This window comes from Eimeria necatrix, genomic scaffold (assembly GCF_000499385.1).
Source record: "Eimeria necatrix Houghton genomic scaffold, Enh_scaff86, whole genome shotgun sequence".
In the NCBI taxonomy this organism is placed as follows: Eukaryota; Apicomplexa; class Conoidasida; order Eucoccidiorida; family Eimeriidae; genus Eimeria; species Eimeria necatrix.
In genome coordinates, this window is record NW_013651780.1 from 92,676 (window position 1) to 108,761 (window position 16,086).

The 16,086-nt window shown below is 53.2% G+C and overlaps 5 protein-coding genes across 5 annotated transcripts; 3 read left to right on the plus strand and 2 right to left on the minus strand.

The window, feature by feature from the left end:
• Window positions 1-316: 316 nt before the first annotated feature.
• Window positions 317-2,777, plus strand: ENH_00080430 (hypothetical protein, conserved; the record flags this gene model as incomplete). The annotated part of the gene is made up of 3 exons (XM_013577776.1): window positions 317-428; window positions 646-763; window positions 818-2,777. 3 exons carry the CDS (start codon window positions 317-319, stop codon window positions 2,775-2,777), a joined length of 2,190 nt encoding a protein of 729 aa, XP_013433230.1.
• A 593-nt stretch (window positions 2,778-3,370) lies between these two features.
• On the minus strand, window positions 3,371-4,002 carry ENH_00080440 (hypothetical protein; the record flags this gene model as incomplete). Its single annotated transcript, XM_013577777.1, has 2 exons — window positions 3,371-3,511; window positions 3,727-4,002. The coding sequence occupies 2 exons, from the start codon at window positions 4,000-4,002 to the stop codon at window positions 3,371-3,373; spliced, it is 417 nt and encodes a 138-aa protein (XP_013433231.1).
• Window positions 4,003-4,651: 649 nt separating this feature from the next.
• Window positions 4,652-5,760, plus strand: ENH_00080450 (hypothetical protein, conserved; the record flags this gene model as incomplete). Its single annotated transcript, XM_013577778.1, has 4 exons — window positions 4,652-4,924; window positions 5,189-5,242; window positions 5,463-5,528; window positions 5,671-5,760. 4 exons carry the CDS (start codon window positions 4,652-4,654, stop codon window positions 5,758-5,760), a joined length of 483 nt encoding a protein of 160 aa, XP_013433232.1.
• A 4,981-nt stretch (window positions 5,761-10,741) lies between these two features.
• On the plus strand, window positions 10,742-11,480 carry ENH_00080460 (hypothetical protein; the record flags this gene model as incomplete). Its single annotated transcript, XM_013577779.1, has 2 exons — window positions 10,742-10,854; window positions 11,111-11,480. The coding sequence occupies 2 exons, from the start codon at window positions 10,742-10,744 to the stop codon at window positions 11,478-11,480; spliced, it is 483 nt and encodes a 160-aa protein (XP_013433233.1).
• Window positions 11,481-12,456: 976 nt separating this feature from the next.
• ENH_00080470 (DNA replication licensing factor, putative) lies at window positions 12,457-15,174 on the minus strand (the record flags this gene model as incomplete). Its single annotated transcript, XM_013577780.1, has 6 exons — window positions 12,457-12,576; window positions 12,644-12,691; window positions 13,282-13,422; window positions 13,813-13,945; window positions 14,330-14,490; window positions 15,160-15,174. The coding sequence occupies 6 exons, from the start codon at window positions 15,172-15,174 to the stop codon at window positions 12,457-12,459; spliced, it is 618 nt and encodes a 205-aa protein (XP_013433234.1).
• Window positions 15,175-16,086: the final 912 nt, after the last annotated feature.

Here is a 16,086-nt window from a genome sequence, read left to right on the forward strand (position 1 = left end):
TTAAAACAATTCTTAATTAAATTTCCAAAAAATAGTTCAAATATTCCATTTTATTTCCACTTTTCCCTTCATTTGTCCGAAACTACGGCTGCTGCAGCGCAGCTGCTTCTGGCGGTTTCGGGTGTACGTACACCCCAGCGCCTCCCACGGCTTTTGGGTGTACGTACACCCCAACGCCCCGCGTCAGCAGCGAGGACGGGAACACTTCACTTGCTTCTTTATCCTCCTTTTTAGGGTTTATTTGTCCCTAAAAGGGGCAAAACCCTCTTTTCTTCTTATCACTTTATTCTCTTTTTGCTGCACTCAAAACTCCACTATGGCTGCAGTCAAGAAAAACCCTAACAAGGAAAAGGGGCCCCCAGGGGCCCCCCAAATGCCCTCCTACTTCAGGACCAGCGAGACATATTACCTCGACCCGGACACCAAGAGTCCGTCCCGGCTCTAGGGTTTAAAGTTTAGGGTTTAGGGTTTAGGGTTTAGGGTTTAGGGTTTAGGGTTTAGGGTTTCGACCTAGGGCTACAGGGCTAGCGGGCTTGAGGCATTGCAGCCAAAGAATAGAGGCCGCCGCGGGGAAAACCCTCAGTCTAGGGTGTGGATAGGGTTTAGGGTGTAGTTAGGGTTTAGGGTTTAGGGTTTAGGGTTTAGGGTTTAAGTATGTGCTGCGCAGCCCGCGTTTGGTACTTGATGGAAGCAACAAAGAAAAGCACCAACAAGGGGCCCCTGTCTTACAGAAGCGCCGCAGCATCTTCAAGGGGCCCCTCTAGTGGGCCCCGGGGGGGCCCCTAGATGCAACTGCTGCTCTTATTAATTCTTTGAGTTCTGTGGGGCCCTCGAGTTTGTCTTCTTCTTTTCTAAAAGACAAAAGAATAGAACCTCTTTTGTCTTATTATTCTGCCTATAAGGTCCCGCGGCTGCCTCTGAGGGCCCCCGCTGCAGCAGCAGCAGCAGCAGCGCAGCAGCAGCAGCAGCAGCAGCAGCAGCAGCAGCAGCAGGGGCTTTTTCTGCAGCAGCTGCTCAGAGAGGCCCCGCAGCACAGCAGCAAAGACAGCCAGCTGCTGCGCCGAGACAGCAGCAAAGTAGACCCTGGGGGGGCCCCCCGAAGCAGCTTCGGGGGGCCCCCCAGGGGGGCCCCCCTTGACTTGAGTTTAGTGGGTGTACCCTCTTTGCTGCAGCTCAAGGAGCTGCCATCAAGGCGGCTTTCGCGCAGCAGCAGCAGCAGCAGCAGCAGCAGCAGCAGCGGCAATCGAGGGATACGTGCTGACTCGAAGGCTGCTTTTTCTGAGTCTGCTGCTGCTCTTGCTGCTGCTGCTCCTGCTGTGGAGAGGCAGGCTGCTGCTGCTGCTGCTCCAAAATCAGGAGCAGCAGCAGGACCAGCAGCAGCAGAAGCAGCAGCAGCAGAAGCAGCAGCAGCAGCAGCAGCGGGACCGGCAGCGACAGCAGCAACAGCAGCGGCGTCAGCAGCAGCAGCAGCAGAAGCCGCAGCAAAAGCGCTAACAGCAGCAAACTCCCCTGAAGACACAGCTGCTGCTGCTGCTACTGCTGCTGCAGCAGGGCTGCTGCTGCCCCCGCTGCTGCTCCCCACACACAGCCCTGGCTGCGGAAGCCCCTGGGGGCAGCAAAGTTATCGGTCAAGTATTACTAGGGGCCCCTCCCCGGGGGCCCCCGAGGGGGGGCCCCCTTGGGGGCCCCTGGGGGCCCCCTTGGGGGCCCCCAGGGGGGCCCCCATAGGGGGCCTCCCTTGGAGAACAGCGGGGGAGGGTTCCTGGAAAGACACGTCTCTGATGCTTCCTGCTGCTGCTGCTGCTGCTGCTACTCCCGCTGTTTCGTCTGCTGCTGCTGCTGCTGCTGCTGCTGCTGCGCGCCCGCGAGCCAGCTCAACAGCAAAGGGAAAAGGGGAGGCAGCAGCAGCCCCGCCGCTGCTGCAGAAGAAGAAGTCCGGAGCAGCAGCAGCAGCAGCAGCAGCAGCAGCAGCAGCAGCAGCAGCACCTGCAGCAGCAGCAGCAGCAGCAGCAGCAGCAGCAGCAGCAGGAGTAGCAACAAAGGGCTCAGACCTCGCCAGGGCCCGCGGCTTTCTGCGCAAAGAAGGCGAAGCAACGCAGCAGCAAACAGCTTCGCTGCTGCAGGGCTTAGCAGCAGCAGAAGCAGCAAAACAAAAAACTAGGAAGCAAATAAAAGCTGCCTGGGCTTTGAAAGCAGCACTAAAAGCCACCAAGGAGGCGCTGCAGCAGAAGCAGCAAACTCTGGAGGGGCCCACGCTCCTCACTGCCTTTGGAGAATACCAGCAGCAGCAGCAGCAGCAGCAGCAGCAGCAGCAGCAGCAGCAGCGGCAGACGCTGAAGCTGCTTGTCGGGCCGGATACGCCACAGCAGCAGCAGCAGCAGCAGCAGCAAGAGGAAGCAGCGCAAGGATCGCCAAGAAAGACAGAAGACAAGTTGCCGCTGCGGTCCCATAGTGCAGCAGCAGCAGCAGCAGCAGCAGCAGCAGCAGGACAGCCAGCAGCGCCGCCCTGGCGACACGCAGCGTCGGCAGCAGCCCCTGCAGCAGCAGCAGCAGCAGCAGCAGCAGCAACAGCAGCAGGGGCAGCGGCGCCAGCCCTTGCGTCGCGCGCAGGCTCCCAAGCAGCCCTCTCCCCAGCCCAGCAGCAGCAGCTCGTGCAGCAGCAGCAGCAGCAGCAGCAGCAGCAGCAGCAGCAGGCCCCGCGAGCTACAAAGTGTGGGCGGAGCCGTGCTGCAGTCTGCGGCGAGTTGCTGTTTGTGTGGAGACAAGTGCTGCAATGAAGAGACACTTGGAAGCAGTGAAGCAGCAGCTGCTGCTGCTGCTGCTGCTGCTGCAGCAGCAGGAACATGCTCGTGTTGCAGTTGTTTGCTTCAGCGACCACGAGGTTCGGCAGCAGCTCCAAAGGGTTTTGTGTCTCCTTTTAATTTAATTTAATTTAATTTAATTTAATTTAATTTAATTTAATTTAATTTAATTTAATTTAATTTAATTAATTTAATTAATTTCATTTGTCCAGCTTTTCTTTTTTATTTCTTTCTTTCTGCGTTTTCCCTTTCTTGTTCGCCTTTGCTTCTCTTAAGCTTTTAGGGTTTAGGGTTTAGGGTTTACGGTTTAGGGTTTAGGGTTTAGGGTTTAGGGTTTAGGGTCATTGTAGTGATAAACATGTGTAAATATACTGTTTTTAAATAAATAAACTTTTATTTATAAAGATAATATAATTATAAAACATAAATATATAATTAAACAATTATTTAAAAAGAAAAATATATAATTCCACATTTATTTCAAATAAAAATAAATAAATAAAAACTCTTTTGAACATTTTAAATTTATTTGCACTTCTGGAAAAAAAGGCAAATAAATATGGGTCTCCTTAAATACCATTTTGTCTCTTTTGCCGCTGCTGCTGCTGCTGCTGCCGCTGCTGCTGCTGCTGCTGCTGCTGCCGCTGCTGCTGCTGCTGCTGCTGCTGCTGCTGCTGCGCAGGTGCGCGTGAGCCCGCCCTCGTGGGCCCCTGTGCTCAGCAGCAACTTGTATTTGGAGACACTTCAGTTTGTCTCTTCTTTAAAAGCAGCAAAAAAGGAAAATAAAGAAAAAGAAAATAAAGAAAAAGAAAATAAAGAAAATAAAGAAAAAGAAAATAAAGAAAATAAAGAAGCAGCAGCAAAAGGCCGCGGGCTGCTGCAGGGCCTCAGCAGGGCCCTCGCCCTCAACCCCCAAGTCCTTTACCTCATTGCCCACACTGCCCCGGGTAAACTCCTGCTGCTGCTGCTGCTGCTGCTGCTGCTGCTGCTGCTGCTGCTGATTGTGGTGCTGCTGCTGCTGATGGTGGTGCGGATGCTGGTGCTGATGCTGTGGCGGCTGCTGCTGAAAACGGTGCGCTTGCTGCTGCCGCTGCGCTTGCTGCTGCTGCTGCTGCTCTTGTTGCTGCTGCTGCTGCTCTTGTTGCTGCTGCTGCTGCTCTTGTTGCTGCTGCTGCTGCCTTTGCTGCTGCTGGTAGTGCATGGGAAGCAGCGACGAGAGACAGAGAAAGACAAGTCTTTAACCACAAAAACAATTCCAAAAAGATATTAATTTTTATATTTATATTTATATTTATATTTATATTTATATTTATTTATTTTTATTTTTATTTTTATTTTTTCTTTTAATTAACTTCTTTCTTCTTGCAGTGCAACAAGCTGACCGCGAGGCTGCCCTCGCCCTCCTCACTAATGCTGCAGCAGCAAACTCAAACCCAGGCCTTCCGGGGGGGGCCCCCCAGTACCCTCCAGAGGCCCCAGGGGCCCCCGGGGCCCCTGGGGGCCCTGGGGGCCCTGGGGGCCCCCCGGGTCCCAGCGGGCCTGGCAGCTCTGAGAGCCCTAAGCAAGACCCTGGGGGCCCCCAAAAGGGTACAGGGGCCCCTGGGGCCCCGGGGGCCCCTGGGGCCCCTGGGGGCCCCCAAAGGGCCCCTTTAGAATTTCGTTATTTTGCTTTTCGGAATCCTTTGGAGTCCATTAAAGATGAAGAGTTCTTTGTAAGCCTCGCATGCGCAGCAATTGCAAGCAGGGGGCCCCCTGAGGGGGCCCCCGAGGGGCCCCCCGAGGGGCCCTCAGGAGCTGCTGCTGCTGCTGCTGCTGCTGCAGACAATCGGGCAACTGCGGGGGCCCCAGAAATGGCCAAGCCGGGGGCCCCCTGGGGCCCCCTGAGGTCTAAGGGGGCCCCTGGGGGGCCCCAGAGGCAAGGGGTAGAAGCAAGGCAGGGACTGCAGCAGAAGTCAGCAGCAGCAGCAGCAGCAGCAAGGCCAGCAGCAGCAGCAGCAGCAGCAGTCGGGGGGTTTGCTGCTGCTACGCTTCCTCCTAATTTGGTGGCAATAGACTTTTTGAAACTGAAGAAAGAAATTGCAAGAGATGAAAAGAAATGTAAACGCTACGAAGCCAAGCTGCGGGTAGCGCAAACCCTAAACCCTAAACCCTAAACCCTAAACCCTAGATCGGAGACCCAAAACCCTGAACTCTAGATCTCGAATGAAAAGCCAAACTAGAAGGGGTCAGTGCGTGGCTTGTTAGGCAAAAGGCTGGACAGGGGCGGGTTAAGCAGACAAGTTCTAGGGTTTAGGGTTTAGGGTTTAGGGTTTAGGGTTTAGGGTTTAGGGTTTAGGGTTTAGGGTTTCGCGTTGAGGGATTTAAGGTTTAGGCGGTTTGTGCGCCAGGCGGCACAAGGCCTCGCTGAGTCTGAGGAGAAACTCAAGAACTGCATCATCAAGGTGCATCAAGCCCTAAACCCTAAACCCTAAACCCTAAACCCCAAACCCTAAACCCTAAACCCTTAGCTCTAATCCCTGGAGAGACCCTGAGACGAGAGTCAATAGCCGTAGCTGCTTTTTAGAAAGTACAAGTTGATGGCACAGCGTGCAAGTGCCTAACACCACTATTAGGGTTTAGGGTTTAGGGTTTAGGGTTTAGGGCTTAGGGTTTGCGCTACAGGACTTGAGGGAGAAGCTGCACACAGAGATTGCGCTGCAGCAGGTCCTCGCTGAAGATGACAAGAAGGTTAGTCAGGATTTAGGGTTTAGGGTTTAGGGTTTAGGGTTTAGGGTTTAGGGTTTAGGGTTTAGGGCTTAGTACTTAGCGCCTAGGGTGTAGGGCTCAGGGTTTAGGGTTTAGGGTTTAGGGTTTAGGGTTTTTGGCTCAGTGTCTGGACGCCGTGAAGAGCCGCGAGCCTCCGAAAAGTGCCAAAAAGAAACAAAATAACAAAAGTGGAAAAAAAGGAAAAAGGCGGTGAAGAGCGCTGGGGTGTACGTACACCGCAAGTGCTCAAGTGTACAGACACGTGAATTTTCGAATTTAAAAACATTTAAATGCACAAATAAATAAATAAATAAATAAATAAATAAACAGATAAATAAATAAATAAATAAATAAATAAATAAATAAATAAATAATAAATAAAAAATATATACAAGTAGACAAATATATAAATGTCTATTTGCGCATGCACTGTACGTACACCTGGTGTATTTACACTCTAATGGACATAAAGGCATTTTGTTGGATTTTTTTGCAAAGTTTTATTCTGGGAATTTAATTTGAATGAAAAATGCCTTTAAATGAATAATAAAATGCATTTAAATGAGACTATTTGTCCAGAATTAGAAGTAATTCTTCTTAACGCACTCAATGGTCTTCTTTAGGGTTTAGGGTTTAGGGTTTAGGGTTTAGGGTTTAGGGTTTAGGGTTTAGTGAAGTGCGCAAAAGCAAACGCGCTTCTCTTTTCAGGTGTACGTACACCTCAAGACCCAGCAGCAAAGAAACAAAAAGACGAAAAAGAAAAATAAATAAAAACAAAAAAGAACAAAAAGAAACTTAGCCAAAAGAGAGACTTGATGTGCAACTGGCCACCCAGACAAACCCTAAACCCTAAACCCTAAACCCTAGACGTCTTTTTAGGGTTTTGGACCTTCGGGCAGGCTGACCACTGGTCCATCACACTCCAAAAAACCATTTCCTTTTGAATTAAAAAGCATCTTAAAAGCTGCTGCGGCGCTGCTGGGGTTTTGGGCTTCCCGCGAGTGCTGAGGGTGTAGTAGGGTTTAGGGTTTAGGGTTTAGGGTTTAGGGTTTAGGGTCTTCTGACTACTCCCTGCCTGCTGTTTCCTTTGGAACTAAATTAGACAATTGAAATACAAATGCAGCAAATAAGAAAAACTCCAGGAATTAGGGTTTGGGGTTAGGGTTTAGCGGTTACTGAGGGTTTAGGGTCAAGGGTCTGTTAAGGGTTTAGGGTTTAGGGTTTAGGGTTTGGTGTGGGTCCTTGGGTCCCGCGTGCGGCGCGCCTCATTCTGCGCATTTTTTCTCCGTTTTTTGCCAAAAATGATTTAAATTGATTAAATTTGAATTTATTTTTAATTTTAAATGTTTATTTTTCAATTTAATTCTCTTTTTGGCGCTGGTCCGCCCCCGACAGCCCCAGCTGCTTTCGCAGTGGTCCAGTGGTCACGCTGCAGCGAGCTTGGGGTGTACGCACACCGCAGCGCGGGCTTCGCCAAACCCTCGGCCCCAAACCCTAAACCCTAAACCCTAAACCCTAAACCCTGAATCCCAGCCCTAACTCGTAAACCCTAAGCGCTGATGTCCGGGGGCTTCTTCAGGGTCACTTTTGCTTCTTTTCAGCGGCGGGAACAGCGGCCGTTCTCACGCCCAGAGCCAGCCAAACCCTAAACCCCAAACCCTAAACCCTAAACCCTAAACCCTAAACCCTAATTTGCCTTTTTTGCTGCGTTTCTGAGCCACAATGGAACCTCCCGCCCAGCGAGGGTTTGCGCGGTTTGCGGCCCTGGGGTGTACGTACACCCCAGCTTGGATCAATCAGCTGCCCCAAAACGAAAGAGCCATCATGTCTTTGCTGCTGCTGCTGTGGCGGCGCTTTGCTGCAGTTTTCCCGCTGGCCTTTTGAGCCTCCAAACCCTAAACCCTAAACCCTAAACCCTCAGGGCCGTGGGCTGCTGCTGCTGCTGTGGCGCCGCTTTTCTGCGGTGTGCCCGACGGCCTTTGGAGCTTCACAAACCCTAAACCCTAAACCCCAGACCCTGCTTACCGTGGGGTGCTGCTGCTGCTGCTGCTGCTGCTGCCGCTGCAGCAGCAGCAGCAGCTGCAGCTGCACGAGCAGCAGCAGCAGTGGTTTGCCTCCATTTTGAAAACCCTAAACCCTGATTCCGAAGTTTCAATATCCAGCTTCTCTTTGTCTGGGTTTTGCGTGGTGGTGGCCGTTGAGGGTTTGGTCGTCTGAGGGTTTAGGGTTTGGGGTTTAGGGTTTAGGGTTTGCGGCTTAGGGTTTGGGGTTTGGGTTGTGCTCAGCAACAGGTGCTCATCGTGGAGCGGCTCGCGGACTACTATTGCAAAACCCTAAACCCTAAACCCTAAACCCTAAACCCTAAACCCTAATCCTTTGGAAGACCAAACCCTCACACACAAGTGCTACGCCCACCTCAATTGCATTGGGCCAGGGTTTAAGGGTTTAGGGCTTTAGGGTTTAGGGTTTAGGGTTTAGGGTTTAGAGTACGTTCCGACAGGCACAAACCCTAAACCCCAGAAAAAGACTCTAAACCCTCAACAAAAGAATGCAAATGAGGAAGACGGAAGCGACGCAAGCCCGCAGACCTAAACCCTAAACCCTAAACCCTAAACCCTAAACCCAGAACTCTTGATCCACGTCTTAGGATGTAGGGTTTAGGGTTTAGGGTTTAGGGTTTAGGTCTGTTTACGCCAGAGTTTTGCACTCGTATGGCCCAGTTAAATTGCCTCCAGTGTGTAGGGTTAGACAACCCTAAACCCTAATCACTAAACCCTAAACCCTAGAAGATAAACCCTAAACCCTAAACCCCGAAGGCTAAACCCTAGACCCTAAACTCAACCTTAAACCCAACACAATTGCCCCGAAGCATACTCCTATACTCTAGACCACAACTCTTAACTGTAAACCCTAATTCGTAAACCCTAAACCCTAATTCCTAAGCCCTACACCCTAAACACTAAACCCTAAGCCTTAAACCCGACACGGTAGACCCTAAACCCTAAACCCTAAGCCGTAATGGCTCCTTAATTGGCTTTGGCTAGCTGTGGCTAGCTGTGGCTAGCTGTGGCTAGGTGTGGTTAGCTGTTTCTAGGTGTGGCTAGGTGTGGCTAGCTGTGGCTAGCTGTGGCTAGCTGTGGCTAGCTAGGGCTAGCTAGGGCTAGCTAGGGCTAGCTAGGGTTGCCTGAGGGTGGGGTTGATTAGATATGAGAGATTGTGTGTGGCCAGGCAGACTTTGGCTAGCTGGAGCTGCCTATGGCTAGCTGTGGCTAGCTGAGGCTGGCTATGGCTAGCTGTGGCCAGCTAGAGTTGCGTGTGGCCAACTGTGGCTAGCTGAAGCCATCTATGGCTAGCTGTGGCTAGGTGGAGCTGCCTATGGCTAGCTGTGGCTAGCTAGAGCTGCCTATGGCTAGCTGTGGCTAGGTGGAGCTGCCTATGGCTAGCTGTGGCTAGCTGGAGCTGCCTATGGCTAGCTGTGGCTAGCTGGAGCTACCTGTGGCTAGCTGTGGCTAGCTGGAGTTGCCTATGGCTAGCTGTGGCTAGCTGGAGTTGCCTATGGCTAGCTGTGGCTAGCTGGAGTTGCCTATGGCTAGTTGTGGCTAGCTGTTGTTAGCCTGAGGGGCTTATAGCTAGCCACAACTGGCAGTGGCCAACTTGTAGCTAGCTGTGACTAGCTAGACCCGCCTATGGCTATCTGTGGGGCTAGCCACAGCCTCCACCCATGGCTAGCTGTGGCTAGCTAGAGCCACTTATGGCTAGCTGTGGGGCTAGCTAGAACCGCCAATGGCTAGCTGCGGCTAGCTAGAACCAGCGATGGCCATCTAGGGTTGCCTATGGCTAGCTGTGGCTAGCTATAGCCCCTTGTGGCTAGCTGTGGCCAGCCGTGGCTAGGTGTGGTTAGCTGTGGCTAGATGTGGCTGGCTGTGGCTAGCTGTGGCTAGCTGTGGCTAGCTGTTGATAAATTTGGCTAGCTGTGGCTAGCCGTAGCTAGCTGTGGCTAGCTGTGGCTAGCTGTGGCTAGCTAGAGCCACTGGCGGTTAGAGGCGGGAGGCTGCGGGCGCATGCAGCAGCTGCAGCAGCAGCAGGGGAGCAGTGCCGGGGGTTCTGATGGAAGAAAGAGTTAAATGAATTGATTTAAATATTTATTTTAATTAAAATAATTATTATTTAATTAAATTTCATTCATTTGCTGCAGACAAACTCTTCATTTGCTGCCGGCGGCCCCACAGGCGGCAGCAGCAGCAGCCGCCGCGGCGCTCGGGTGTACAGACACCCCAGCCTACCTGCCTCGTCTTTTCTTCTTCTTCAGATTTCTAAAATTCATTTTTAATTTTTCCAAACTTTGCTGCAGCCGCTGCAGCAAGGCTCGCAGCAGCAGCAGTTCCCGCAAGGTCCTTAGCAACAGGCTCCGCAGCAGCAGCAGCAGCAGCAGCAGCAGCAGCAGCAGCGGCAGCCGTATACAGGGTGATCCGCGCTCCTTCTGTGTCAGCCAGAAGGACCTCGCTCTCTAGGGTTTAGGGTTTAGGGTTTAGGGTTTAGGGTTTTGGTGGGACCTGCGGGTGTCGGAGCCCCACCGCTGTGTCCTCGCGCTGCTCCATCCCGCCTTCTGTGGCTAGCTAGCCAGGATCGAAGCCAGCTAGCGAGTCAGCAAGAAGCTGTTCAAGTGGCTAGCTAGCTAGCCAGCTAGCTAGCTAGCTAGCTGGCGCGCGAGGTAGCTAGCTGGGTAGCTAGCCAGGCAGCTAGCTGGCTCAGAGGGTAGCCGGCCGCCACGCCGTGGAATCCAAGTCTAGCTAGCTAGCCAGCTAGCTAGCCAGCTAGCCAGCCAGCTAGCTAGCCAGCCAGCTAGCCAGCCAGCTAGCTAGCCAGCTAGCCAGCCAGCTAGCCAGCCAGCTAGCTACCCGGCGGCTCGTTCGTGGCTGCCGCGCGTCCCGGCCGTGGGCCGCGCCAGCTAGCCAGCTAGCCAGCTAGCCAGCTAGCTAGCTGGGATGGCCTCGCGAGCTGCGGAGATCGAGCTGCTGCTGCAGCAGCAGCTAGCTCCTTCTTATTTGCTGCTGCAGGACAAATCCTGCGGCTGTGGGGAGGCCTTTGACTGCGTTGTGGTGTCTGTACACTTCAAAGGCCTCAGCCACCTCAAAAGACAAAAAGCTGTTAATGCCATTTTGCAAAAAGTGCTGCAGCAAATCCACGCCTTTTCCATGCAGTGCTTCACCCCTGAGGAGTGGCAGCAGCAGCAGCAGCAGCAGCAGCAGCAGCAGCAGGAGCCGCAGCAGCAGCAGCAGCAGCAGGAGCCGCAGCAGCAGCAGCAGCCGTGAGCTGTAGATGCCATTTTGCAAAAAGTGCTGCAGCAAATTCATGCATTCTGCATGCAGTGCTTCACCCCTGAGGAGTGGCAGCAGCAGCAGCAGCAGCAACAGGAGCCGCAGCAGCAGCAGCAGCAGGAGCCGCAGCAGCAGCAGCAGCAGCTGCTGCTGCTGCTGCAGTGCATGCATTTACTGTGAATTAGCTCTTTAGCATTTCTGATATTTGCGCATTGATTCCTTTAGGGTGTAGTTACACCCCCGTAGCTTCTCTCTGTTGCAGCTGCAGCAGAAGCTGAAGCAGCAGCTGCAGCAGCAGCAGCAGCAGAAGCTGAAGCAGCAGCTGCAGCAGCAGCAGAAGCTGAAGCAGCAGCTGCAGCAGCAGCTGCAGCAGAAGCTGAAGCAGCAGCTGCAGCAGCAGCTGCAGCAGAAGCTGAAGCAGCAGCTGCAGCAGAAGCTGAAGCAGCAGAAGCTGAAGCAGCAGCTGCAGCAGCAGCAGAAGCTGAAGCAGCAGCTGCAGCAGCAGCTGCAGCAGCAGCTGCAGCAGAAGCTGAAGCAGCAGCTGCAGCAGCAGCTGCAGCAGAAGCTGCAGCAGCAGCTGCAGCAGAAGCTGAAGCAGCAGCTGCAGCAGCAGTAGCAGCAGCTGCAGCAGTAGCTGCAGCAGCAGTAGCAGCAGCTGCAGCAGCAGTCGCAGCTGCAGCAGCAAAGGAGAGCGGCATCCTTTTTAGTTGCTGCTGCGGCGGAGCTTAGAAATAATTGAATTTAACTTTGGGAATTTGATTTAATCCTTAGCAGCAGCAGCAGCAGCAGCAGCAGCAGCAGCAGCAGACCATTGGAAGGAAAAGCCAAGTCAAACAAGGTGTACAGACACCCCAGCAACAAAAAGCTACGCCAAAGTCAGCTGCCAGCTTTCTAGCCAGCCAGCTAGCTTTCTAGCTAGCTAGCTAGCTATCTAGCTAGCTGGCTAGCTAGCTGGCCAGCTAGGAAGTTAGCTGGCCAACTAATTAAATAGCTAGCTGAGTAGCTAGCTAATTAGCCAGCATTTTAGCTAGCTAAGTGGCTAGCTAGCTAGCCAGCTAGCTAGCTAGCTAGCTTGCTAGCAAGCTAAGTAACTGGCTAGCTAGCTAGCTAGCTAGCTAGCTAGCTAGCTGTGGGCGAGCAGGGCGGGTTGCAGCACGGCTTCTGACTGCCGCAGGCCAGCCAGCGAGAAGCATTTCTTTGCAGCTAGCTGCAGCTAGCCACACTTAGCTGCAGCTAGCTAGCTGAAGCTAGCCACACTTAGCTGCAATTAGCTAGCCGTAGCTGGCTAGCTGCAGCTAGCCAGAACTAGCTAGCGAGCCGTAGCGAACGAGCTCTTGCCAGCCCTAGCTAGCTGCAACTAGCTGCAGCTAGCTAGGTGCAGCTAGCTGCAGCTAGCTAGGTGCAGCTAGCTGCAGCTAGCTGCAGCTAGGTGCAGCTAGCTGCAGCTATCTGTAGCTAGCTGCACAGCACAGCTAGCTGCAGCTCCCGCTAGCCACAGCTAGCCACAGCAAGCCACAGCTAGCCACAGCTAGCCACAGCTAGCCATAGCTAGCCATAGCTAGCCACAGCTAGCTGCAGCTAGCTGGAGCTAGCTAGCTGTCGACAGGGATGTCTGCGTCGCTGTGCTCCCTGGCTTCCTCGACGAAAGCCACTTTGCTGCGGTCTGCGTTGAAGGCCAGCAGCAGCAACTCTTCGTACTGCTGCAGCGCCTGCTGCAGCAGCAAAGGCGACAGCCCCACAGCAGCAGCTTGCTGCTCCAGCAGCGCCACTGACACGTACCCGTCCCACCGGTGGCCCTGCTCCTCTATCAGCCGGCTCCGCGTCCGCCTGCAGCAGCAGCAGCAGCAGCAGCAGCAGCAGCAGCAGCAGCAGCAGCAGCAGCAGCAGCGCAGCAGCAGCCAGGGCGGGTTACTGGGGCGCGCGCTGCAGGGGCTCGACCGCAACGGCGCGAGCTGCGGTGTGCTCAGGCTGGCTAACTGGCTAGCTAACGTGCCAGCTAATTAACTAGCTAGCTAGCTAGCTAGCTAGCTAGCTAGCTAGCTGGCTATGCCACTAGCTAATAACCCGCCGGCATGCCCAGCCAGCTAGCTGGCTAGCTAGCTAGCTGGCTAAATCACTAGCTCGCCAGCTAGCTCGCTACAAAACAAGCTAGCTAGCTAGCTAGCTAGCTAGCTGGCTAGCTGTCTACTAGCAAGCTGGCTGCGTAGCTAGCTCGGCATCTATCTTGCTCCAAGCGTAGCTAGCTAGCTAGCTAGCTAGCTAGCTAGCTAGCTGGCAGCTAGCTGCCCGCATAGCTAGCTAGCTCGTAATCTAGCTGGCTCCAAACATAGCTAGCTAGCTGGCTAGCTAGCCAGCTAGCTGGGCAGCTAGCTAGCTGGCTAGCTGGCTAGCTGGGCTTGCCTCAAGATGTCGAAGACCTGGGAGACGGAGTCTCTCTTTTTGAGTTTTCTGTTTTCTTCTGCTGCTCTCACGGAAGCCTTCGAAGCTTCCATCAGCCGCAGCGCTTCTTCGAAGTCCCCGGCCTCCACCAGCGGCGACAGCCGCAGCCGCGCCAGCGCCTGCAGCAGCAGCAGCAGCAGCAGCAGCAGCAGCAGCAGCAGCAGCGGCGGGGGCGGCGGGTGCAGCGGCGGCGGCGGGGGGCAGCAGCAGCACGCAGCAGCAGGGGCAGCAGCAGCAGCAGCAGTGGGCTGCAGCAGCAGCGGCGGGGCGAGCAGTCGGCAGCAGCAGCAGCAGCAGCAGCAGCAGCAGCAGCAGCAGCAGCAGCAGCGCAAACCCTAAACCCTAGGGGCAGCAGAAGAGGCACTCGGAAGTCCCGAGAGTCGCGGCGAAGCGGCGAAGCCAAAGCAGACAACAGCGCAGCCACAGCAGCAGCAGCAGCAGCAACAGCAGCAGCAGCAACAGCAGCAACAGCAGCAGCAGCAACAGCAGCAGCAGCAGCAGCAGCAAACCTGGGAAAGGCGCAGCAAAGCCAAAAGAGCCCTTGCTGTTGTGTAAGAAGGCAAAGAGCCAAAAAGCCTTTCTTCCTGCTGCTCGTCAAAACGAGTGGAAGCATACCACTCGCTGATTTGCGGCACCAAAGACCTGCGCAAACCCTAAACCCTAAACCCTAAACCCTAAACCCTAAACCCTAAACCCTAGGCCCTAGGCCCTGGAGCCTAAACCCTTGGCCCTGGGAGCTGGGGAAGGAAGGAAGCTGCGTGTAAAAGAAGGGACCCCACGGGCAAGAAACGCAAACCGCGCCAAACCCTAAACCCTAAACCCTAAACCCTAAACCCTAAACCCTCGGCAATGAGCGTTGGAGACAATTCCTTTTCGCGAGACGGAGACCCAAAAAGAAAACCAGAAGGAGACAAATAAAGAAACAAAAAGAATAAACAAATAAATAAATAAATAAATAAATAAATAAACAAATAAATAAATAAATAAAATAAATAAAATAAAAAGATAACAAAACATATTTCTTACTCGCTAAGAACTGGCTCTATTTGTTTCGCCTTTTCTATGAAAGCCCTCACGTCGATTCTGTCAACAGGGAATGGCTGCTGCTGCTGCTGCTGCTGCTGCTGCTGCTGCTGCTGCCTGCGGCTGCCCCGGGGGCCCCGCGAGGCCCCCCGAAGAGGGTACTTCTGAAAAAAGATTTAAAATATGTCTTGCCATTTTGCTGTCAGTTTCTGGATCAGCTTTATCGAGAAGAAGGAACTGGAGATCAAATCTGAAACAAAAAATAAAATAAATTAAATAAATTAAATAAATTAAATAAATAAAATAAAATAATAAATGAAATAATAAAATAATAAAATAATGAAATAAATTAATTAAAAGAAATGAAAGAGAGGCAGAAGGAGCAAGAAAGAAAAAGGGGAAAAAAAGAGGAGCTGGGCTTTTGTGCTGAGGGTTTAGGGTTTAGAGGGTTTAGGGTTTAGAGGGTTTAGGGTTTAAAGGGTTTAGAGGGTTTAGGGTTTAAAGCGTTTAGGGTTTAGAGGGTTTAGGGTTTAAAGGGTTTAGGGTTTAGAGGGTTTAGGGTTTAGAGGGTTTAGGGTTTAAACGGTTTAGGGTTTAGAGGGTTTAGGGTCTAGAGGGTTTAGGGTTTAAAGGGTTTAGGGCTTAGAGGGTTTCCAGCGGCGGGAGAACTGAAGGCAAGTCCCTGAACAATGTGCCGCATTAATTAGGGTTTAGGGCTTAGGGTTTGGGGTTTAGGGTTTAGGGTTTGGGGTTTAGGGTTTGGGACCTGGAGAGAAGAGCAGCGGGTAAATTTATATTCGCTTATTTATATTCGCCATCATTGACTTCCGCACGTCGTAGCTGTACATACACCCCAAACGCAGCAGCAGCCTTATCAGCAGCAGCAGCAAAGCAGCAGCAAAACAGTAGCAGCAGCAAAACAGCAGCAGCAGCAAAACAGTAGCAGCAGCAAAACAGCTGCAGCAGCAGAGCAGCAGCAACACCAACAGCAGCAGCCGCAGAAACACTAGCAGCAACAGGTGCAGAATCCCCAGCAACAGCAGCAGCACCCCCGCACGCCCATAAGCAGCAGCAGCAGCAGCAGCAGCACGTCCAACAGCAGCAGCAAGTGCAGCAGCAGCGGCAGCTGACTGTCCGTCTTTGGGCAAACGACGTCGTTCTTAACGACGAGAGTCGTCGTTTAGTACCCCCAGCAGCAGCAGCAACCCCAGCAGCAGCAGCAGCAGCAGCAGCAAGTGCAGCAGCAGCAGCAAGTGCAGCAGCAGCAGCAGCAGCAGCAGCAGCGGACTGTCCGTCTTTGGGGTTTGCTGCAGCAAGAATTGCTGCTCTCAGCAGCAAATCTACCCCCAGCAGCAGCAGCAGCAGCAAGTGCAGCAGCAGCAGCAGCAGGTGCAGCAGCAGCAGCAGCAGCAGCAGCGGACTGTCCGTCTTTGGGGTTTGCTGCAGCAAGAATTGCTGCTGAGAGCAGCTACCCCCAGCAGCAGCAGCAACCCCAGCAGCAGCAGCAGCAGCAAGTGCAGCAGCAGCAGCAAGTGCAGCAGCAGCAGGTCGTCGTCCGGACTGTCCGTCTTTGGGGTTTGCTGCAGCAAGAATTGCTGCTCTCAGCAGCAAATCTACCCCCAGCAGCAGCAGCAACCCCAGCAGCAGCAGCAGCAAGTGCAGCAGCAGCAGCAAGTGCAGCAGCAGCAGCGGACTGTCCGTCTTTGGGGTTTGCTGCAGCAAGAATTGCTGCTCTCAGCAGCAAATCTACCCCCAGCAGC